Source organism: Heteronotia binoei, chromosome 3 (assembly GCF_032191835.1).
Source record: "Heteronotia binoei isolate CCM8104 ecotype False Entrance Well chromosome 3, APGP_CSIRO_Hbin_v1, whole genome shotgun sequence".
Taxonomy (NCBI): domain Eukaryota; kingdom Metazoa; phylum Chordata; class Lepidosauria; order Squamata; family Gekkonidae; genus Heteronotia; species Heteronotia binoei.
In genome coordinates, this window is record NC_083225.1 from 75727351 (window position 1) to 75752705 (window position 25355).

Here is a 25355-nt window from a genome sequence, read left to right on the forward strand (position 1 = left end):
TTGTTACTTATCATGCGGCATTGAATGTTGTTTTTGATTTTCTTCAGAATCAGCTTTTTATACACACACACACATATTGGTAATTTTACAGTGAAAATAGATTGACTTGCAAGAAATGTTTTCAGGAACGGTTTTGTTATGAAATGAAAGTTGTAAATGGAGGAAGATACTTAAAAGGGCAACAGGGAGAACGGCAAAGCATGCTGATGGCAAATGGCTGCTGGATTTCTCAAGCAATAGTGCATAGTGTAGACCACTAGAATGAAAGGCAGCTGACAGAACCCAGTAAATAGCTTTTCTAAAAGTAAATGCTGAGAATAAGCATCCCCCTAGTTCTTGATAGGCAAGGGTTGTTGTTTGCAGTGGTGTAGCTAAAGCCAGGCATATGTGATTAGCTCATTTGGTAGTATTTCCATTTAAACCAATTAAACAGTGTGATCCATTTGAGTGAAGGAGTAAAAGTATTGCACTAGAGTGCTGCAGTTACAAACTGGCACTTGGTTATAAAATTTACAGAGTCACATTGGGCCAATCTCTATCTCTGTCAACCTGATTCAGTGCCCTGAGCTTCTTAGAGGAGTGGCATGACAAAACTGTAAACAAATAGTCACTATTTTTAGCAGGTTTTAATGTGAGCAGAGTGTAAAAAATATAAGCAATGCATTTGGAACTGAGTTCAGGTTTATAGATCTTAGAAATATCCCTTGCAAATTGTAAAAACAGCTGTGTCCAGTTTGGACAGTAACATTTATGAAATTACTTGCTGGAAACCTGTGCTTCGCTATGGTGTTTAATTACCTTTAATCCAGTTATAATACTGAATTCTGAATGATATCCAGCTTTCACCTGGAGATTTAGCAACAAAGTGAGCAACATGGAGTGTGGAAAAGGTTAGTAGGCAAAAGCCTTTGTGTAATAAAGTTTCATTTAAACCAACTATGAAATACTTTTGTATATATTTCATAAACTGCTTCAATAGAACGATGAAAAATATTACAAGTACTATGTCCAAATTGCAGCCAGTGGAAACGGAACACAATAGTTGGAGTATGTAATCTGGAACAGTCCGAAAGGTCGCTTGTTCATTAGATGAGAACCAGTCTCAGTTAAGTGAATAGCTTCTGCTCCAACATTCTGCTCTCTTCCTCTCCATATTGTGTCAATATATAATAATCATGGAACAGTAGCTTACATGTAGAACTGGTTTTCCATTATATTTCACGGGAAGACTTTATCAAAGCTTTACATTCAGGGGAAATTTTTTCTCTCCAACAAGCTCTCAAAATATTGCAGTCTCTTACAAGGTTACAGTCTTCATTCATTGTTCATCGTTCTGTATATATTTCACAAACCACTCAAATATAAGTATTTTGTGGTTGGTTTAAATGAGACTTTGTTACATGGAGGCTTTTGCCTACTAACCCTTTTTCACCAGGAGACTGGCAACAGTGGTTCCCCAGGAGGAAGTGACTGGTTTGGAGAATGGAGTCTATGGCATTGTAACTATCTGAGGTCCCACTCCTCAGATCCCACCCTCTTTGGGCTCCATCCCTCAGATCTTCAGGAATTTCCCAACAGGAGTTGGTAACAATATCTCCTTACCAACAACAGTAGCAATGTTCCAATTCCAAAAACCTTTATTGACATAACCAGTATGTTATTACACAGGTCCAGGGGTTTGGGCTGGGCATTGATGAGTCGGTCAGGACACCTGTTCAACTGTCTACAGTCTCTGTTAGCTGATTTTCACCTCAGAACACAGAGTTCTGCATCTGACCAATCAGAGAGAGAGGGGTGTGGAAGCAGGATATGTAGCCTGCCAGGCACACAGCAACGCTTTATCCCACTGCAAAAACACATTTTACCCCTTTTCACCCCCTTAGGGTTCGAATTCTAAAAATCCCTTCAGAGTGTACTGTTATATCAGGGAAGGAATGTACTCCCTGAATTTTGGGTTTCTAGGTCCAGGAGTTTGGGCTGGACATTGATGAGTCAGTCGGGACACTTGTTTTTATATATATAGGTGGGAAATGTCTTAATCTAGGCAAATCTAGCCTGCCAAATTTCAGTATAGTGTCCTGGCTACAGAATTATATTTTGTCCCTTTGTACAGATGGTATTGGTTATGTAGAAGATGGCAGGGAGATTTTTGATGAAGATTTAGAAGATGATGCTCTTGATTCCAACAAGAAAAGTAAGTAAGCTTTTAAAAGCAAAACTTAACTTGCTTAGGTTCTGAAAGGCAATGCCCAAGATTACATGTAATAATTATTTGGAAAGGAACATTTATATATTCATGAAGTCAAGTGACATGCATGTTATTGTGGGCATGGCATGGTTTTCCAGAACTTCTGTATTTTTGGCTGGGGAGTGATAGGATGTGGCCTTCTTGTATTAAGAGAGAGGTTCTTGAGTTGATTATAATATGTTTCCTCATGGTTTCTAATAATTTGAGTGGTTTGATTTTTTCCAGTTTAATAAGCTGCTGTTACAGATTGTATGCCTTATGCATTTCCAATCTGTGGTAAGTTTAGATCTTGTTGGGGGTGATGTAGTGCTTTGTTACGGAATAGTCATGATGATCCAGAATAATAAATGCACTTATTGTCCATTGCAGGTAGGACAACTTTACTTATAAAAGAATGCATATTTTGGTAACTATTGTGTGAATTAACTTGTAGCAATTTCTTAAATGATTTTGTGAAGCTGTAATGCAAATGGAAGATCATCAAATTAAGTAGATTTAAAAACATTTTTTGAAAGTGTGTTTGAAGACAGATCTGATAGCTAGCAGACCTTTTACATGGGTTATACATGTTTCACCATGCAGGCTTCATCAGGGGGATCAGAAAATTCATTTAGTGCTAGCCTTGTCCACAGCAATTACATTATTTTAATTGTGGACATATCCAGCATTAGGTGAATTCTCTGGCCTTTCTGACAGAGCCTGCACAGCAGAACACATAGGTGCTTTGTATGATAATAAACCAATTACCTATCACCTGGCATTTTTCTTCTTTTAGATCTGCTGGCACATTGCTGGGGGTAGCCCAGTTTTTCTTCATCCTTGACAATTCAGTAGCCATTTATGTAACTTGGATGGGTTTTTCTATACAATTGCAAATAAATTGGTGAATGGACAGTCCCTTAAAAAAGCGAAGCCTGACTAATTTTGTACAATCCAAGAAAAAATGTGCTGTACCGAGTAATGTGCCAGTAGATCTAAAGGGCAAAAAATGCCAGGACGAAGCTATTGTTGCCATTCTAATACAGTTGATATGGAAAAATAAATATGTTTGACTACATGACTATAACAATAAAAATTGTTGGAAAATGGAAAAAAGAAAAGAAATAAATATGTTTGAAAACAGACTTTGTAATGTATAATAGCTTGAACCAGTAGTTTGTTATCTGTATGAGGAGCTTATGGGGGCTCCTGTTTGTGTGGTTTGTAATATTAAGCTCCTGTTCTCTTGAGGTTTGAGAGTTGTTCATTCACTTGTCTGCACTGGAGTACTGAATTCAGGCTTTGGTTTATTTATTAGGATATGTATAACATAGCATTGACAAATACAGTTTTGTTACATTTGAGATACTGCATTCAAAGGAAGAAAATATTGCCATGGTCCTGTAAAGTGGAAGTGAACTGACAAAAATGAAAGAAGGAAACTTCTGTTCCACAGTAAGAGCTCATCGTCAGATGAACAGCAAGCATGACTGTGGTTACTTATAATTCACTGCTCCATTTAGAGTGATTCACCACGCAACTTCCAGACTTCAGTGTGCCACTAAAAAGTGGCTTCGCATGTACTATTTTAAAGTCACTGTGTAGGTGCTGCTTTGCTTTATTCTTTCATTAGAGTGGGACTGGCATATAAAATATTGACTTCAATTGGAATTTTTAAAAGGATGCATGATTTAAACTGCCTCAATTATTACATTGGTAGGAAGAGGAGAGAGAACTTCCACAAATGATAAAAAGAATGTGAAGAAGGCCATACTATCAAAACCAAATACCATTAAGTCCATGTTTATGGCTAGTACTGGGAAGAAGAACACTGATGTAAGTTATTTCCTGAATTTTGAGAAAATTGATATTGGTATGTAGCCTGCCTAAATATAAGTTTTTATGGGGGATGTCTTTACTCTCTGAAAATGCAAACAATAAAACACAAGCTTGTTCAGCTTCCATTGGGAAAGTTAGTGTTAACTGATCTAACATTTTCAACATGTACTGAGTGCAGGTATCTCATTTTTCAGAAAGCTGTTGATCTGTCCAAGGATGATCTGCTAGGAGATATCTTACAGGATCTGAATGCAGAGGTAGGAATTCATGTGTGTTCTGGGACGATAGTAGAAGAGCAGGTCTTTTTTCCCCCCAATGAAAATGTATTATTTTTAAATAAAAGTTGAAATAACATTTCACTGTTATCTGTTTTATACAACAATAGGTTAACTGTTGTATTTATAGTGTTGATTTATATATTATAGTACTACTGACATATATGTACCATAAATGTAAAGCTTCTACTACATTTGGTGTCTCAGCATGTAGGAATTCTAAAATTGTAAACCTTATTGCCATAAAATCAGATTGAATATCAAGATTTTTCATTGGTTTTGTAATATTTAATTTAGCCATAATGTACAAATTCCAAATTTTGTTATACGTTGGAGTCATATTTGCTTTCCATTTGCTGGCTATCATCCATCTAGCTGCAAATAGAAGTAAAGTTATTATTTTGTGTACAACTTAAGGGCTTTTATTTCTAGTCTGAAATTTAATAATAAAGATTCTGGAGTCAGATTAATTCATTGTTGTGTAAGTGTATAAATTTCTTTTTGTATTTTTTCCCAAAAGGGTTGAATTGTTGGACATTCAATCCAACGGTGGATTTATGTACCAGTTTGTTTACAATTCCTCCAGCAGTATGGTTGTACAGATCTAGTTAAATGAGAAAAAGAGCAAGTCTTGACAGTGTAGATCTGTAGGCCTATTTGTTTATTTCTAGTTATCTTAAAGAGTGTCTTAAATGTAAATGGGATTTCTGAAATATAAATTCACCATAAAAGATTTTTTTTGAGAGAAAAAAGTACTTTATTGATATACTTCATAGCATCACATATAATACAAAATAAACAATAACATCAAGATTGTAAAAAGACAGGTTTACCGTGAGGTATTAAGTAGCTTACAGTATTGTCTATGAAAATTATTACCACAATAACTTAACAAGAAAAGAGAGAAAATAATTCAAAAATACAGTAACCTATTGTATGTTGGATTTTTAGGAATAATCTTATTTTCAGAAAAGTAGGTCATTAAAGGGTACCAAACTGCCACTATGTGTCTTTAGTATTGGGTATAGGTTATGTCATATGAATTGTATGCGATCTGCTTTGTCCCAAAGATGAGCTTCATTTGTCAGTTATAGTTTTGCTATTGTAAGGTAGGTCCAGTATAGGAGTATTGGGTTCATATGTCATGGGCAGCTAACTGGGATTCTGCATGAGAGTAGGGAGATGTGAGGCAACATGCCTGGCTACGAGTTGGATCTGTGCACATCTCAGGTTAATGCTGTCTGAAATAGATGTCTGCTGTCATTAATGTTAGCATAAGAAATCAGGAATGGACTACATGATGATTCTTCCTGTCCTCTTCACATTTCTGTTACATGTTCAAATTCTTTGTCCCTTTGCTATTCGTTTGACACTAATCATAGTTAATACAAATCCAGTGACATGCCAGAAGAGCACTACCATTCTCGTAATAAATGGAAAGTTGTTGCATTTTGACACTTTGAGACTTACTTTAAAACAGGGGTGGGGAACTTTTTTTCTGCCAGGGGCCGTATGGATATTTATAACATGATTTACGGGCCATAAAAAATTATCAACTTAAAAACAGTGCTCCGCTGAGGGAGAATGATTTAAGTCAGCAAAATTAATGCAAATAATTGTTTTTCTATTTGAAGTCATGTGGGGAGAGCCTAATCTGGCATGCACGCGCACACAGACACACATGGCCCGCTGCCCTAGGCAAATACATAGGTCCAGGGCTTGTAGAAAAACCCCAGCAGGAACTCAGTAGCATATTAGACCACATCCCCTAATATTAGCATATTAGTTCACACACTTATTAGCATATTAGGCCACACCATCTGGGATAATCAAGTGCAAACTGAACTGTGACAGTAACTTTTCCAGGCCCTGCAGCAATTCTGGCTGGCCAGCCAGGCCTTGGGGAGGCTGCTGCACAGTGTGGCTGGGCCCCATGATCCTCGCTGGCCAGCCAGGCCCCAGGGAGGCTGCCACATGGCTCGGTTCGGTCCAGCAATCCCCGAGGGCCATACCAAGTGACCTCGACCCTCGGGATGGAGGTTCCCCACCCCTGCTTTAAAAATACATGACCACATGAAGGTGCTGTATACTGAGTCAAACTATTGGCCTATCAAAGTCAGAATGGTCTGCTCGGACTGACAGCAGGTCTCTGAGTCTTAGGATATGTTCACATCATCTGCTACTTGATCTTTTAAGTGGTGATGCTGGGGATTTTACTTGAGACCTGCATGCAAAGCAGATCCTCTGCTACTAAACCACATGTTCTGCTACTGAACCACATGTCTTGTCCTTCTTTCTCTTTTCATAATAACATTTGTAGTTCCAAAAGGTTTGTTCTACTGTTCAAAATGACATAGTTTTTAAATGTTGGAGAAATTTTATGTTTGTGTAGGCCTCTGCTACACGCTAATTGATGTAAAACGCAGAATTTCCTTTTCTTTGGCAAATTCTTCTAAAGAAATTACAGTGTTATTTTTTCCCCCTTTGTAGTCAGCTCATATAGCACCACCACCAGTTATAATGCGTAAAAAGAAGAGACTTTATGGAACATCACAAAATCCTTTCTCTGTGCAATTTCAAGTCTCCAAGGTAATATTTCCAAAACAAACTGCAAGACTTAACATATCTTGATTTTATTATTTATTTTAAAACTTTTTTCTGCATTTCGATATTTTAACATAATTTGATGTGCTACTATGCAAACAAGTCGAAAATAGAATTAGTAATTGTAACACAGTATTTGATCTAGTTATATTTCTCCAGGTCAACTAACTCTCCAGTGAAACAGCATTTGTACACTGGCTCAACTTAAATAGGCATCCTGTTTCCACTTAGAACTTGCTTTTCAACTAACTTTTCTGCTGATTAAAAGGAGGGGTCCCCAGAGATCACCAAAAAGTTATGCTAGGAATCAGGGGACCTGCATGGACAAAAGGCTTATGGGATGGGGACAGTATTAATAAAGGAACTGGGTGGCATAGCTGGCTGAACCCAACTCACAGTGCTGTAGAGTTCTGTGACCCTTGCACATTATAATGACATACAGGTAGGAGCACCTGTTGGAGTTCTCTGTTGGAGTAGTATATAGTTTTGTATGCAGATATTAGCAAAGAGATAGCTAAAAAGGATTAATTTTGTTACTTTGTTGCTGAAGCAAACTGCTTTTAAAACCACCATGGTGGAATCCATTGCAGAATTACTCCAGATAAGCCCATTGATTTGATGGGATTCTGCTGTGAATAATTGTAATGTGTTGTAAGTATAAGCAATATTACTGATGATCAGATTTAATTAATACTTTCTTGTGTTCATAGAGAACTTCTGTAGCTAAACCTGTTATTCCTGTCAAAACCAAAGCTGCTGCTTTGAATTCATTTCAATCCAACCATTCAATCTGTATGTCAAGGCCACAGACAGTCGAAGATGCAGTTGGTGATCCTGAAAATGGAATTCAAATTGTGGAAAATGGAGAATTGGTAAAAATTAAACAAGAGGAAGTTACTAAAGGTATTCATGATACTTTGACAAATTTGAGAAGGTATCTTTGTTGCTGTTAGCCAAAGTAAGGATCTTGTGGAATCTTCAATTCTAACTTGTGACATGAGCTTTTCTGAGTAGAGCCCACCATGTCAGATGCTTGGTAGCCTCCTTCAGAGGTGAGGCAGTAAGTAATGATGACAGACTAGAAAGTTCATTTTTCCAGAACTTAATTGCATAATATGACACAAAAGGCAGATGAAAATAAAAAAATTGTTCAGTCCTAACTGAGGTTATTGTTTGGTATTTGATATTCTGTTTCACTGTACTGCAGCATTTCTGTAATTTGGTATGTTAAATAGTCTATGCAATAATTACAGACAGTGAACAGGCTATTGTGGATTTTGATGATGAAGACTTCAATGAATCTATGGAGGATGTAGGAATTGTAGCAGAAAAAGTTACATCTCTGAAAGAAGAACTAAAGTTGGAAGACCAAAAAACAAGGCAAGTGGACTCTGAAAGCAGGCTCGTATTTCACGTCAGAAAACTGCTGTTGTTTCTTGTTTGGCTATATTCCTGACTTTTTACTAAGCTTGTTCGTGTGGGAAATTTTATTGCAAATGAAGGCCTCATAGAGAAGCTTCTCAATATGTTAACTGACTTGTATTAAACTTGCATATAAAGAATCTTCGTTGTTCTTTTGAAAAAAAAGAGAGTTCCTTGAATTGGTAGCCTTTTCAGATAGTCTTCCCTTTTAAAAATCATCCATGGATTTTTTTCAGAAGCTCTTCCCTCTCTGATATTTCCTGTTGGGACGAAATCACTGAAAATGTTGATGAACAATTAGTTTCAGAAATTCAAGTAGATTCTAGTGAACTTCCTCTAGTAACTGGAGAAGATGGGCAGCAGGTGTTCAGGTTCTATTGGCTAGATGCTTATGAAGATCAGTATAACCAGCCAGGTATGTGTCCCTATGAAATCTGTTCTTTCTGCCTCCATATGCTTGTGTAAAATCACAATTGTGCTTAAGGAGTCGTTGTGTCCTTTAACTTTTCTTTGTTATTGAGTGTCAATCTGCTTTGTAATTGAATAGGCATAAACCAGATCAGCATTGGCTGCAGCATTCATGGTGCAAAGCAGCTTTAGGAGGGGATGAATTGTAGTAAGTGGGAGGAGTAAATTGAAGTGACTCGTGGGAGGAGCTATACTGCTGATGTAAAACAACTGAGGGATTATGTAATAGTTAAATGCTTTAGTATTATTAGCAATAGTAATCTCCATACAACCAAGAGAGTTGCGGTAAAAGTTCCATAATTAGGAATTTTATTTCTAGATCTTCACTGTTGTTTAACTTAACGTTAAATTCAGAAATGGGTAAAATAGAGGTTAATGGCAAATGTTTCAGTTCTGCAGCCCAAGTGATTTTTTTTGCAATTAATGTTCCTTTCTGTCTTGGGAAGCAATTTAAATATGATACTGTCTTTTGGTGTGCTGACTATACACAACACTACTATGATAGTAAGTAATGATCTCTGAAGCTGTAGTGAAATCAGTGGCTAATATGGGGAAAAAAACTTTATCCCTCAGAGTCCCTTGCATAGTGTTTTACTTTTATCTTGGATTCTGTATGGTAGTTTCTGAATGGGGCATAATTATGAAAAGACTTCTGTTCCTTGATTACAAGAAGAGATCCTGTCATCATAACTTTTCAAGGATGAATAATAAAGACTGCACCTGGTTTCAATTAGTAATGGAGAGAAAAATAAATTTTGACATTACTTTTTTGTTTAAGAGAATCATGATCATTACAGATAATGAGACATTATCAGTCTTATACAGGGAATTTATGTTACCGTGGGAAGAGTAAAATTTCCTCTATCTGTATGCTGACTGAACAGCTATAGATTAAGGCTGCAAACAGTTTAATTCCTTGACTTTGTACATCAGGTAACATTTTAGTTAAAGTGCAAATTCTGCTACAAATAATGCAATCATCAGCTAGTACAGGCTTGTCTTTGAACTTGTTTGATTATTTTTCTCTACTAAATTGCTTTTTATTTCTCTGGGGCAGGAAAGGTACAGGATAAGTTGGGTGCTTGTAAAGATCATGGGGCAGATGAGTTATTAGTAAACAACCCCCACCCCAGTGCATACCACTGTACTGTTAATCTTGGGCCTAGATGAGAAGTTTCTTATTCATGTAACTTTAAACCTCAGCAATCTCATGCACTAGAAGCAGTGCTGTTAATACTGCAGGTCTCTGCTACCTCCTCATCTAGCCATGGTACGCTACAAGAGGGAGGTTATCTACCTCATTTTTCTTGTATCGTTTGTGATGGTTTTGGGAGGGTTGGGATGTGTTTCTTCTATCTTAATTTACATACACTTGGCTGAGTTGCCCAGTTTTGCAGAAACCCATACTTTGTCTTTATGATCCCTGCTGATAAGTTTGAGAGGCCTCACATTACCCATTAGGAGTGATGAATTTGTGCTCATGAGCTTGCAAAAGTTCTTCAGAAGCCTTGGATTGTCAAAAGAGAGAGCTGCATTTGATTGCATAGGATATTAAATATCACTGGCTCTAAGGTCACAGAATCTCTGCTTAATTGGATGCTGTTCCCCATTCATTAACCTTTTCAGTGAAATAGCATGCATGAGTTCCTGAATCTTGGCATGTAACACCTCACTTTCACTATCACAGAGTTGTGTGTGTTATCCTGTGGTGGTGGTGACTCAGGAAGATTCTGGTCTTATAAATGTTGACACAGTCTGACCCTTAACAAACATTTGAATGTTTGTATTTATTTATTTATTTAGTCAATTTATATTCTGCCCTTTTCTCAGAAACGGGCTCAGGGCGGATGACATAATAAAACAATAATTAAAAACTTACCATTAAAACCAGAGCAATATAAAATAGTACAATAATTAGAAGCAAATTATAAGCAAATTCTAGACAAATTATATTGGGCACATTTTACAGTATCCTGAAAGTCTGAAATACAGTAATTAAGAATGGTAAGATGGTATCACAGCAAAGAAGGCCAGCCCTTGGAATAGGATGCCTGTTGCCTCAACCAAAGAACCCAGAAAGTAGAAGACTGGGAGAAAACTGTGTTACAAGTGAAAAATTACCAACATTAAATCACTTACTCACGAGAAGTACTGATTACACATTACTCACAAGAAGTACTGATTACACATTGCTTATTATTAATAATGTCTAGAAAAATCATTTAACACTCATACATTGAAGAAAGCATACACTGAAAATATGAACACATATACCAATCTACAATAATTTTCCTGCACAGGAAAAGCACTTAATACATGAAAATTATAGGAAGGTGCCAGAATTTTCTCATCCCCAAGAACATGTGAATGTGACACGGTTCTGGTAAAGTTAGTGTTTCGAATGCGATTCTTCGTCTGACAAAAGAAGGTAGTTTTCTGTAACCACAGTGAGAACCGATAGTGCCTGCCTTGAGTAAACTGATCAGCAACATTGCCATCATAAAGTATAGAGCACTGGTTCCAGATTAATTGTTCTCAGCTTGCGGCGTTGGCCGCTGATAGAGAACTGTTGCCTAATGAAATTGACCTAAGCATATTATGAATTAAGCTGGGGTTCCAGAAAACTACCTTCTGCCCAATTAAGAATTTGGAAATGGGTGTTTGTGAGAAAGTCATAATGCTGTTACAAGGTTAGCTGATTGGCTTATGAAAAAGCTGGAAACAGTGAAACGTGATAATAAGCTGACTATCACGCGAAGGTGGATTTTTTCCTTTATAGCCAATATCTGAGGCTGGACTGTGGACTTCAGGAAGAATTTGGAGTTATATACCCATTGAAGATTGAAAAAGTTTTTTCAGAGTCACTCAGTGGAATGGACATAGTATCAGTGGTACTTTCTTTTTAAATCCTTTTTGATATCGCTGTATGAATTTGTTGATGTTTGAGCACTTATAGAATGATTTTTTTTAACTGTAACTAGGTGTTTGATATAATTTGGCACCATTGTTATTTGGTTGTTTATCTATACTGTGTTTCCACTGTCTTTTCTAACTTTCTTTTGTAGGCTGCCATCACAATGCATATTGAACTGATAGCAACAACAAGAAAATTGTGATGCCAATTTCATGTCAGAGTAATTAGATGAAAATGGGAAGGAAGGGAAAATAGTTATTGGATTATTGTACATTGCTGTTGTGATCCACCCTAAGCCCACTTGTGGGGAGGGAGGAATAACCTGTGAGGGGGGGGAAAGTATACTTTAAGTATAGAAAGGTGCCATTTACTGCTTGGGTGATATTGTGAAGCATGTATCTGTTGTACAGGATTTTCAAAGCAATCACTTGACTGTGGAGTACTGACTTTCAGCAGATGGAGCTGTCAATTAGAGCCTACAAATTGGAAATCATATTGCTCCCATGGGTGAATTAGTGTGTTTATTCAGTAATTTTTAGTATTGCAGCTTTCCATTAGCAGCTGTGCTGTTATGATTAATGCACATTGTCTCTGTCTTCACCTTCTCTCCCATCTTAGGGGTGGTATTTCTCTTTGGTAAAGTGTGGATTGAATGTGCGAAGTCCTACGTTAGCTGCTGTGTGGCAGTAAAAAATATTGAGAGAACCATTTATCTCCTGCCACGTGAGTCGGTATGTTTCGAAGTAGTGAATTAGGAGTAAGTAATGGCACAAATGATACATGATGAGGCTGTGAAATCAGAAGGAGAACTGGGAGTAATAAGACTTCTATCCAGTTTTCATATTCATAAATCACCTCTTGTATAATGTCCATAAAACTTTAGGCATACATTCTCAGGCCTATTGTGGTATTCTCTTTTTCTCTCTCACAAAGTCTTACCCCTTCAAGCTCTGTGAAGCCTTTGTGGCTTAATGTTAGTCCTCATCCCCAACATAAATTAGGCTTAATAGTGCAATCATAAACAAAGTTACTCTAATCTAAACCCTTTGATTTCAGTGGCCTTAGACTGGAGTAATTCTGTTTAGCATTGAACTGAAAATGAGTGGGACTGTTCACGTTAATTCATCTTTTGTTGTTGTCTTGTCTCCCTCACTTAACTCTTGTCTATTTAAATTAGAATTGCAAGCTTGTTGGACAGTCACCTGTCTTTAGTTTATTAAGTTGCTTTGTAACTGCTATAGAAATAATAGATTCAACACACAGCCTATACATTCTTTTAAACTTTACAAAAACAAACTGAATTGATAACAATTGCTAAATTTCTTTGCTGCTTAAAGCGGATCGGCTTATCTTCTGGTAAAGAGACAAAAAATTCCGTGACCATGATGGATGTCTATCAAGAATTTAATGACAAAATTGCAGAAAAATACAAGATCATGAAGTTCAAGTCCAGGGTTTGTTTTTATCATTTTCATTTTTAAGTGTGGTTGATAGAGGGGAGGATGGTTGATGCTCTGTTGTAGTTGCCTCTAGTTGCCTTATAGGTGACTTTACAGTGCATCAAAATATTTAGTGGTGGTCATATCAGAATACCCAGAATACCCAGCTTGCTATCCAGAGCAGAACAGGTAGCTAACAGTGTCCATAGCATCATTTGTGAAAATACTGAGGCTTGGTATCAGCTTCTTAGTGTTTAAGCCAGGGGTGTTGAACTCATCTGTTATGTGGTCTGGATTGGACATAAATGGGACTTTGTGGGGCTTGGCCATGCATGTCATAAAATGTAATGCCAGGTAGCAAAGAGAGAAACTTTATGAAGAATACAGATAAACACAATTAAAGATTTTTTTAACTTAAAATACAAACATTCTTTAACTCTTGTGATATTTGGTTTAAAATGGAAAGGTAGGGAGATAGTGGGATTTGGCAGTGCAATTTTAAAAATAAAACATTAACAAAAGGCGTAAGGATCACAGCAGAAACTAAACATATAAAATGCTCTTTGCCTAGGAAAACATGAAATGACTAGGCATTGTAAGCTTCTACCCCCCCCCCCCCCAAGATCTTCTCAGATTACAATGGCTCTCCAGTGTAATTTGTCTGTATGTTCCCAGGTTAGAATACTCACTAGGCACCATTTCTCAGGTCCATTCATCAGAGACAAACTGGCTCAAAGAATCAAGCCTTTATTTGCAAGAAGACCACTCCAGCAAGCAACAACTTAAACTGGCCACAAAAACACTGGAAAGTGAAACAAGCTCCACTCCACCAAAGCCATGGGTGGGCTGGGTGTGGTCTATGGGAAGCGCTTTTGACACCCCTGGTTTAATTTTTCATAGAACGGACATTGGCTGTCAGATTCAGTAATTGCTTGGTACTGAGAAAAAAAGTCTCAGTGTTCCATGTTAAGATGTATATAGCAGTAAACGCAGGGCTGCACAATGCTAGTTTGTCATAGAATGAAAGAATGGAATATTAACTAAGTAGAAACCGACATTTGGCAATAAAAAAGCTAAGGGTCTGATGCACATTTAATATTTGGAGCTTGATGTGTTATGTGTTTGAGTTCCAGCTTTAGGAAAATGATGGAGCAGATGGAGCAGAGTGGCTATTAGCCACAGCATATTTTTGGAACTCTCTGCCTGGGGCAAGTGATGCCTTGTATTCTTGGTGCTTGGGAGGGGCAACAGTATGAGGACTTCTAGTGTCCTGGCCCCACTGATGGACCTCCTGAAGACACCTGGGTTTTTTGGCCACTGTGTGATACAGAGTGTTGGACTGGATAGGCCATTGGCCTGATCCAACATGGCTTCTCTTATGTTCTTTTATATGTGATATTTCAGTATACTATTTTAAACACTGATTTTACCTTGGATTTATGTTCTGGAAATCTTGGTAAATGCTGTCATTATAGGACAACAATAGAATGGAAGGATGATGAGGGGGAAGAGATGAGGATGCAGTCAGAGGAGACTGAGGACTGTATGCTTATTCTCACTTGTGAAAATGATTTTCAAAGATCATTCTCCTACATAATTGTTCCTAACAGTCAGTTCTATAGCACTCGGTTTGCTTGGCCAGACTGAAGATCTGTTGACCTTGTAGAAATGAATTAGCTTGCAATCAATCTGACCAAGCTCCATCCTGGAGCTATTCTTCCCTCAAAGCTCTTCACTTCTTGAACACCCTTTATGGGTTTCTCCTTTTGATTGGTCAATTGCCCAGTGTTTTGAACTGACATAATCTTACTTTAATAGCTAATGGTCTATTTAAATCTAAATTACAAAAACAAGTTTACCACTTAAATTTTCTTATCGAAATCTCACATCCCACACATAGCTTGAAGCTCATTATTTCCAGACATAGTAAATTAATCTTGATTGCAAAAATGGCCCATAGTCCCAGGAGAGGTAACACATAGCATTACAGCAAAGCAAAATCCAAATCCAAAATATACTGTAGTTAAAATTTACCTTCCATGTTTGGTCTACTTAAATCACTTCAGTGATTGTGTTTGTTCTTTTGAACCTTCAGTATTCTTATACCCATAATTTCTATGGTGCTTGACCCTTAAAATGCCATAGACTTGTGGCACGGTGCTGACTCAAACATCTTGTCATGTTTACATTTTTTCAGGCTGCTGTGTTTCATATTTCTAATCATGTTACTTAATGGGTATTAGCTTTCTTATCCCTCTCCCACATGTTACAGCATTCCGTTTTCTAAGTGGGAAATGGAAGGGTTGAACTCACTACACATTTGCATAGTCCTGCTTGTGGAGCAAGGACCTAGCCAGAGAAAAACTTTTAACATTAAGTTCTTGTATTCTGTTCTAATGTAGAGTTGAAGCTAAGTAAGATATTTTATTTAAATTTGTATCCCTCCCTTCCATCCAAATTAGGGTTTTCCTGTGAGGTGGACAAAACAGTGTATGTGTATAAATACACAGTATGTCACAGAAGTGAGTACACCCCCTCACATTTTGTAAATATTTAAGTATATCTTTTCATTTGACATTTCTCAGTACCAAGTAATTACTGAAGAAATGACACTTGGCTACAATGTAAAACAGTGAGTCTACAGCTTGTATAACAGTGTAAATGTGCTGTCCCCTCAAAATTACGCAACACACAGCCATTAATGTCTAAACCGCTGGCAACAAAAGTGATAATGTCCAAATGGGGCCCAAGTAGCCATTTTCCCTCCCTGGTGTCATGTGGGTACAAGGTATCAGGTGTGAAGGGGGAGCAGGTTATCGCTCTCACTCATACTGGTCACTAGATGTTCCACATGACACCTCATGGCAATGAACACTCTGAGATCTGAAAAAACAAATTGTTGCTCTACATAAAGATGGCCTAGGCTATAAGAAGATTGCCAAGACCCTGAAACTGAGCTGCGGCATGGTGGCCAAGACCATACAGCAGTTTAACAGGACAGGTTCCACTCAGAACAGGCCTCGCCATGGTCGACCAAAGAAGTTGAGTGCCCATGCTCAGCATCATATCCAGAGGTTGGCTTTGGGAAATAGACATATGAGTGCTGCCAGCATTGCTACAGAGGTTGAAGGGGTGGGTGGATCACCCTATCAGTGCCAAGACCATACACCGCACGCTGCATCAAATTGGTCTGCAGGGCTGTTGTCCCAGAAGTAAGCCTCTTCTAAAGATGATACACAAGAAAGCTCGCAAACAGTTTACTGTAGACAAGCAGACTAAGGACATGGATTTCTGGAACCATGTCCTGTGGTCCGATGAGACCGAGATAAGCTTATTTGGTTCAGATGGTGTCAAACGTGTGTGGTGGCAACCAGGTGAGGAGTACAAAGACAAATGTGTCTGGCCTACAGTCAAGCATGGTGGTGGGAATGTCATGGTCTGGGGCTGCATGAGTGCTGCCAGCACTGGGGAACTACAGTTCATTGAGGAAACCATGAATGCCAACATGGTACTGTGATATACTGAAGCAGACCATGATTCCTTCCCTTCGGAGACTAGGCCGCAGGGCAGTATTCCAACATGATAACGACCCCAAACACACCTCCAAAACGACCACTGCCTTGCTAAAGAAGCTGAGGGTAAAGGTGATGGACTGACTAAGCATGTCTCCAGACCTAAACGCTATTGAGCATCTGTGGGGCATCCTGAAACGGAAGGTGGAGGTGCGCAAGGTCTCTAACATCCACCAGCTACGTGACATCATGGAGGAGTGGAAGAGGACTCCAGTGGCAACCTGTGAAGCTCTGGTGAACTCTATGCCCAAGAGGGCTAAGGCAGTGCTGGAAAATAATGGTGGCCACACAAAAGATTGACACTTTGGGCACCATTTGGACATTATCACTTAGGGGTGTACTCGCTTTTGTTGCCAGCAGATTAGACATTAATGGCTGTGTGTTGCGTAATTTTGAGGGGACAGCACATTTACACAGTTATATAAGCTGTAGACTCACTGCTTTACATTGTAGTCAAGCGTCATTTCTTCAGTGTTGTCACATGAAAAGATATACTAAAATATTTACAAAATGTGAGGGGGTGTACTTACTTCTGTGGCATACTGTATATAATATACATGCACACATACATAAAAACATATATATAAAAACATAAACTTACAGAATCCTCTTGTCTCCTTTTTCTTGCTCACCACTACTTGTGGACTGCATACCAAATATCTAATTGTCAAATGGACCAGCAGGTCTTCACTGCTGTGCTCCTTATTCTCATACATTTTGGGAAGTAGAATAAATTAATTTCAACATTCAAATAATTTATGTGGGTTGGCAAACTTGAGGATCTGTACACAGTTTAAGGCACAAATGAAATTTGTATTGTCTCAAGATGACCTTCATGGTTTTAGGTGATCAAATTAAAACAGAACCAGTGAAGTTCTTTGGTTAAAGAAAAACGTAGGTAACACTAGTAGTACCACTGTTGAATTTACCAAATTATGTATTTTGCCTAGAAAGTGGAAAAGAATTATGCTTTTGAGATACCAGATGTTCCTGCAAAATCTGATTACCTAGAAGTTAGATACTCGGTAAGTAAATGGTAGTTCCTAAGCAGAGGGAAATACTAATTATTTTGACTGTTACCTAACTAGTTAGTAACTGTTCTGTAGAAAACTGTTCTGATGTATGGCTAGATTACAGTAGGCCACTTCGGGGCGTGGTCAGCAAAACCTGTCATCTTTCATGCTGTGTCTGTTGGATATCTGTTCCTTTCAAAAGAATTTTATATATTATTTAAATATGCAGATTTTGAAATTGTAGGAATACTTTGCTGCAATCCAATGGAGTCTTTCCTTGGAGTGAAAGGATTTCTATCCACAACTTTCTTGACTCTTCCTCCTCCTGCATCCTACAATGTCCACTGGGGGTTTGATTCCCTGGGAGCCACATTGGGGGCAGGATATATTGTGCTCCAGTTGTGTCAGGGCTTCAGTTAATATTTCCAGATGCTGCCAACATGACATGGGGATGCCGTGCTGGGCAGCATTGTCAGATGCAACCCACTGTGTAAGGTACAGCATGCACAAATTGATTGGCAGAATAAAATGCACAAATGCAAGCAAATTACTCTGGTAGCAATAGCTGTAGCCAGCTTGGCCAATGTGATTAGATTCACACTGAAGCCACCTGAATGCAAAGAAAGCACCAAAATATACGTTGCTTTATTAAAAGAATGTGCAGGAATATACAAGCAAGCAAAAAACAGTGAGAATAAAATAACAAAGGCTAAATAGTCTAATTCTAGATACTCAAAAAACAATGGTCCCTTAATCCAAAGGGTACCTAACAAGGCAAAGTATGATAGTTTCATAATCAGCAAGTGTCTTGCCATCTTGGCCTACTCAGTCAAATGGCTGAGCCAAGCCCTTAAGCTATGGCAAGAGCTCCAAGTTGGCTAAGCATGGAAAACTATAACAAAGATCTTACTTTATGCCTCATAACCTACTTTGGCCTGATTCAGGCTTGCCAATCAAAAGTAGGCCCAATGACAATAGACGTTGCTGACCAGGTGAAATAATCAGAGATTGCTAATTAGTATTTGATGTTCTGTAGTTACATTGGATCCAGTTAACAAGCTCCTATAAATCCTTGAATTAGCTAGATAAAATGTGTAGGCTGCTCAGGGTGGCCTTGAAACTTTTTGGTCTGATGATATTTCTTGTACATGCAAACTACTTCTCATCCTTGTTTTTTTCTCTGTCACTGTAAATTTGGCCTTAGTGCTCAGAAAGCAGGGATTTTCCACATTCTGTAGGCCTTGTGCCTAAACCAATGTTTGAGTGTGAACAGATGACTACGGAGAAACCTAGTCTGATGGGAAGATTAGAAAGTTGTGCTCTGTTGATGGAAATCCTACAGTTTTCTGCAGATGGAAATCCATCTGTGGAAATGCTCCAAGCCGTTGTGGATGCTGACAAGATAACTGTTGGTATACCTATATTTCTGAATAAGCTCTATCAAAGTAATAGGGCGGGGATGTTTTCCTCTTCCTGCTGTGTTATGAGTAGCTTGTTTGTGGATGGAGGCAACAACTTGAGGCATGACTTATTTGAGATTTGGATTTCTGAGATTCACTATATGCGTTACAGTGTATCAGATTCTTGATAAATTGACTGTGGTTCCAGACCAACTTGTTAAGCATATGCAGGAAAATAAAAACTGGGCTTCAGTTTTCAGTTGGAGTCACATTTGGCTTATGTGCTCTGAATTTGATTAGTGTGGCTGAAAGGTGCTTAAAGTTTCTTTTTGTGCAGTCAGTTTGCTTCTTGGTCGTGCATGAAGAGCAGAAGTAAAATATCATTTTATACTTTAAGAAAATTCTGTTAAAGCATCTAGTAAAATGCTTTATTGCTGTATTTCTTTTCTCAGGCTGACTTCTCTCGGCTTCCTCAAGACCTGAAAGGAGAGACGTTTTCTCATGTGTTTGGAGCTAACACTTCTAGTCTAGAACTGTTTTTGATGAGCAGAAAGATCAAAGGACCAAGTTGGCTAGAAATAAAAAATCCACGTATGAGTCTATTGCATAGAATATCTAACAGAAAGATGGGCCAATTATATGGGGGTGTTCAAGACAAAATTTACCAGAAGGAAATAGGGAATACTTGAAAACACAATTCATATATTTGCTGATCCAAGTGAAGGAATCTGCAATTTGAAAAGACCTGGACTTCACAGTACAATGTCTTTTTTAAATTGTTCCAGTATTCCTAAATTTTATAACTCCCAAGTACTCAGAATCCCACTGACTTTTTTCTTAGGCAATGAAGCCTGCTTTTATAAGAAAGCAAAATATATTCTCCAGATAGCTTTCTAGAAATTTGCTGAGGTTGGGAGGCTGGGTTGATGGAGAGCCTGTGACTGAAATGTGTCTGCTTTTGGGGAATCCCAAAGCAGGTATGGGTATCAGAAAACATATTCACTTTGATCCTTTCCAAATGAAAGGCACAGTTATGGCTGTGTTTCTTGACCATCAGCTATTGAGTAATAGTCTTTCCTATGTCCCTGCAAGATGGTCTTTTCTCTGTTGACTTCATCCTTCATTTGATTTCCACTCTATTATGTGCTAGTATTTACTTAGTATTTAGGAGTAAGTTTTAGGATTAGTAGATTAGACTGCTTAGGTTTCTCGGCGGGGAGGGCGGGGTATAAATTAAAAAAAATATTTATTTATTTATATTTAGATATGTAGATATGAGGTGTAAGGATAAGGTTTGTTAAGGAAATGTAGCAGTCATTTTGGATAATAAATGTATAGGCTTGATGTTCACTACGTGTGAGACAAATTTACACTTTTTATGTATTCTACTGCTGCAGATACTGTTTTGAGGGAACTGTAGTTTCATGGCAGCAGTAGAAATTGTGAGCATGGTAGAGGAGGTTAGCACATGAGGAAGGCTACAGAAACACCATGTGGTCACACTGGAAGCCAAAGTAGATTAACCCTTTGCTTAGTAGGCTGAAAAGTAATCTGTTTGAGGAAGTGTCGCCAAAGTGCTCTTGGAAGTGATGTCCTGCCCACTAGCCAAGGTGTCCAGTGAGCTCAAGCCTGGAATGTGAACTGCTAGCCCTCCCCCTCCCAACAAACTTTGGTTTTTCTTAAGGTTGAACTCACAGCATAGCAATGAACAGTCCCTACTTATAAGGCAGAACATGACACACTTCAGCCTGCTGCCTCTGGCTGCTGGTCTTTCCCTTGTTCCGACTGATGCTCCAGGGCGTTGCCTGCACACTCCACTATTGTGCCCAAATGTTTTTTAGGGTAATTACCCATCCATACACCAATAGTTGTCCAGTGTTCAGTCTGTCTATTACTGCTGCCCAGGATATTTCCCTGCCTCCAGCAGCAGCTGTCTAGTGCTTCACTGGTAACACCTGCATTGATTAGGGTTCTCATTGAGTAGTGCCTGGCATTTCCTGTGTGCACTTGCAGCATCTGCTCAGCTCTTTGTGGTTGGCTCAGGCACTGGGAAAGGGTAATGGGGCTCTGGGAAAATTTAAAGAAGGATTTCCCTTGTTTCCCCCCTTCATATGCTAAATTCAGGTGTTTTCAGAATGGATAGAGGTTGCAGATGGTCAGTTTTGTCCAAAGCAAAATCCAGAAACAAAGGGTTGGATCCTGTGGATTTCTGCAAAAAATAGCAGAAAGCCTCTTGCATTAAAAGACAGCTCAAATCTCTAGAATCCAACCCAGTAGTTTTTCTTAGGACTGAAACAATGCTTAACAGTATGTAAGTTTTGAAGTTCTCTTGAACTTTTCATCAGGCTAGATGCTGAAAAGGAATGCATCATTTTAGTTAATAGCACCAAAACCTAGAAAGAGTAGAATTGTTTTTTTCATTTAAAAATGCTAAAATCATTGGGAGTTGACATTCTTTATTAACTAAATGTTATTCCTATACATTTGTTTAAAATATTAGTATGCTTATTTTAAAGATGGTGTTCTTGTAATTGGCTCCTGTGTTTCCACAGAACTCTTGAATCAGACTGTCAGTTGGTGTAAGGTGGAAGTAGCAGCATTGAAGCCTGATTTGGTGGATGTGGTAAAAGATCTTTCGCCCCCTCCTCTTGTGATTATGTCTCTTAGCATGAAGACAGTTCAGAACACAAAGACTCATCAGAATGAGGTAAGCCATAAGCTTCAGGGTAATGCAGAAAAACAACTCTTCGTAAGTACTTCATCAACCAAGTAATCAAATACCTGTGCGTGCTGTGTATTTTGAATCTTATAGATCTGCTTGCAGATGTCTGCTGGTAGACCTCAGTGTGACACTTCTTAAAAGACTGATTCAATCTAGGAGCACTAATTATTTTTGAACATACTGATTATTTTCTTTTGCAATAAATGTAATAGTGAATATGGTGTACACATTTTATCCCAACATAAATTTAAGTACCATAGGAGAATCTGGCATAGTCTTTAGGAGTAGTTGGTGTGATTTTTAACATCATCGGGACATCTGTTTACATAATCTTTTTGAACCTGTAGGAACCTTTGAAATTCTGAAGCAGAATGGTGGGCGCAGCCACAGAATGGCTGCTGCCAGAAGCAGAGCCCGCCACAGAATGGCTACTATGGCTTAGATGTTGTCACACAATGAGAATCCTTGTGCTGTGGTGAAAGCTGTTGCCATTTCAAAGTTTTAAAAAATCTGGACTCAAATCTGCAGTGGCTAATCAGAAGCCTTGCTTGGCAAAAACTCCACCTGGCCCTGCCTAGTTTCTCAAACATTTGGTGGGCACCATGTGGCCAGTGGGCACCACATTGGAGACTCCTGGTTTACATGATTTCTTTCCGCATCCTGAATGCTCAGGATATGATGTTAAAAACATTTTTTAGGGTTTTTAATCATGGCTTCTCTCCTTGCTTCATCAAAATACGTCATTCTGTTGATCATACCTTTATTTGATTTTTAAAATATTTATAAGCTGCCCCATCCATTTAAAGCCAAGGCAATTCACTTCAGTCTTTAAAACAGTATGCTTATCATCTAGAACTAATGTGAACATATAATAGTAAAAGGGATTAAGAGTCTGAAAGATCAATTTCCTGTTAAACATAAGCAGATAATAGAATACCATCTCAGATCTTAAAAACAGTTTGGAGTATAAAAGGCAACATAAAATTGCAATTTTTATTTAAAAACTTATGTGTTCTATCTAAAGTAGGTCATTTTTCCTAGTCAGACCTTATGCTGAGTTGGGAAAGGAATGTGTTCTTTTGTTTATCGTGTGAGATAATTTGCAGTGCATATGTAAGATGTGAAAAAGTAAAACACACAATTGCTGAAGCAGAAGTTTGTATGAGTTTAGAATGAAACACTGAGTTTTAAATGAGTTCTTTTTGAGTGCAAAAAAGCAATGCAAATGTTTCCATTATGTGATGTCATATATCAAATAGAATTGTATGTTTCAGTTTATCAAATAAATTTATACTTCAAGAAAACTTGTTTGAAAGGGATTGTCTGTTGAGAGGGAACTAGTTTAACTGCCATTTTTCTTCTTCTTTTGTGTAGATTATGGCTATTGCAGTTTTAGTACATCACAAATTTTGTCTGGACAAAGCACCTCCTGAACCTCCATTTCAAACCCATTTCTGTGGTAAGTACTGCTAGGATTTCACTGATTTTTCTTTTGACATTTAGTTTGGTTATGATGATTTAGTAATGCTAGCCGGTGAAGAGAGTGTCTGATTAATTCAACAGCATTTCTTCAAGTAATAGAAGTGTGTTTTTCCAATGTGTGAAGAAGACTTTCCAAATATATTATAGTCTAGTTCTCTAGATTTGAAAGCATTTCTGTCACTAAATGCTGCCTGTTGTAATTTCTTTGTCCTATGTCAATAAGCTTCTGTATATCTGAAGAAATTAGATTCGAGATTTTCACAAAATCTTTTCAGTGGTTGATGGTGTTATACTTGGAGGAGCAGGTCTACCAAGGCTTAGTGAGTAGGCATTTTTGATTGGGAAGCTGGAGAGAGTTTAAGCCAACAGAAATGATCCTGAAGGACAGAGGAGGTTAAAGAAGAATGCTCTTATTACTTTCAAAAATATCACAGTCTAGTGACTACACCTCTGCCAATGGGTTTACACTTAAGCAGAAAATATCCAATGAAAAAAAACTCTGTCTAGAGTCTGTAGCTGAGAGACAGGAAGATCAAGTGGCATTATGCTAAACAGCCCAACAATGTGCTTGTTTACTCAGAAATAATCTATATTTATTTCAACTGTACTTATGCCTAGGTATGTACATACAGAGGTCAAATTCCAGTGATTCTGGAGTTTTGTGAGTGACATTTGGATATGTAATCCAGCCCTGCAAGACAGGATATAGATTGGGAAGGTTTATTCTTTTGTTTAGTGTGACTCAGATAGGATCCTATCCAGTTTGTGTAAAGCTGAACACTTCAATTTTAAGTGCTTAATGCTTTTGTTGAAGTCACTGGCTTGGATTCATCAGGCGATTTCTGTGGAAGGAATATATTTGTGTCAACAGAACACAAATTTCTCACCCTTCCTCCTGCAGTCTAATATGCTGCTCATGGGGACAGGGAACCCCCAAACCAGCATGAGGGGAGAGTTTTATCTCTGAAGCAAGGGGGAGAAGGAGATCTCCTCTGTCTATAGAGATCTTTTGGTGGATCAAGCAGTTGAAAATAGTGCTTAACCTGAATTGATACTGATTTTGGAGCCCCAAGTCAGGTCTCTTTTCAGTGTCCCTTCAAGGCATTATTTTCAGGTGTGTGTGTGTGGAGAAAAAGTTCTGTGTATTGAATATATAATCCAAATAATGGATGCTATTGAGAATACAATTCTCATTGTTTTCTTTGTTGTCAAAGCATTAATATGTAAACTAAACATATTTTGCATGCTATATCTTCAGTTGATTCTGAATTTCTGTTGCAGTTATTTCCAAACCAAATGACTGCATTTTTCCATATGACTTCAAAGAAGCTGCTAAGACTAAGGTATTTTTTCCTACATTGCTTTGCCTACTTACATTTTCAGCTTTCTGAAAAGGATGACTTTATTGTATTAGTTGATAATGATAATGTCAGTTTTTTAAAGGTCTATGCCAAAGGTATTATATTTCCAGAGACAGTGCATACTCTGCTGAAATACAAGTCTTCCAACAAGCAGCTACAGTGGGCTATGTAGTATACTTGTAAAGAGATTTTTTGCTTTGATTCTTGTGGTATTTTTTAACTGTATAAAGCCAGTCTTTTACAAGGGGGGTTAATGTGACTCAGGTGTCTTGATGCAGAAAGCCCCAGCGTCATTCCTTCATGTCTTTACTCAAAGGTTCTCAGATAGCAGGTGCTGAGAGACCTTTGCCAAGGATCATAGAAAGCTGCTTCTAGTCAGATAATACTGGACTAGATAGGACCAATAATGTAAGAGTACTTATATGTTGAAGAGTAGCAGATCTGATTAAGAACACTGATGAACTCTTGGTGAAATGCACACAGATGCAATCTTTTGGGAGCAAAATATGAATATACACATTTTAATGAACCTTATGAAATGACTGGATACATGCTTGTGGATAAAAGAAATGCATCTTTGCATGAAAAACTGAGCATTATCTGTATACGCATGCTTT

The 25355-nt window shown here is 38.0% G+C and overlaps 1 protein-coding gene across 1 annotated transcript in view; it reads left to right on the forward strand.

Annotated features, from left to right (window-relative positions):
- Nucleotides 1-25355, forward strand: part of POLA1 (DNA polymerase alpha 1, catalytic subunit) — a 492305-nt gene that overhangs the window by 3859 nt on the left and 463091 nt on the right. Inside the window, exons 4-17 of the mRNA XM_060234091.1 lie at nucleotides 2114-2194; nucleotides 3948-4063; nucleotides 4261-4323; nucleotides 6832-6930; nucleotides 7656-7848; nucleotides 8199-8325; nucleotides 8604-8782; nucleotides 12368-12480; nucleotides 13087-13203; nucleotides 17711-17785; nucleotides 19626-19764; nucleotides 21726-21880; nucleotides 23270-23354; nucleotides 24659-24720. Of these exons, the coding sequence (XP_060090074.1) occupies nucleotides 2114-2194; nucleotides 3948-4063; nucleotides 4261-4323; nucleotides 6832-6930; nucleotides 7656-7848; nucleotides 8199-8325; nucleotides 8604-8782; nucleotides 12368-12480; nucleotides 13087-13203; nucleotides 17711-17785; nucleotides 19626-19764; nucleotides 21726-21880; nucleotides 23270-23354; nucleotides 24659-24720 (1604 nt within the window). The remainder of the gene's footprint in view (nucleotides 1-2113; nucleotides 2195-3947; nucleotides 4064-4260; nucleotides 4324-6831; nucleotides 6931-7655; nucleotides 7849-8198; nucleotides 8326-8603; nucleotides 8783-12367; nucleotides 12481-13086; nucleotides 13204-17710; nucleotides 17786-19625; nucleotides 19765-21725; nucleotides 21881-23269; nucleotides 23355-24658; nucleotides 24721-25355) is intronic.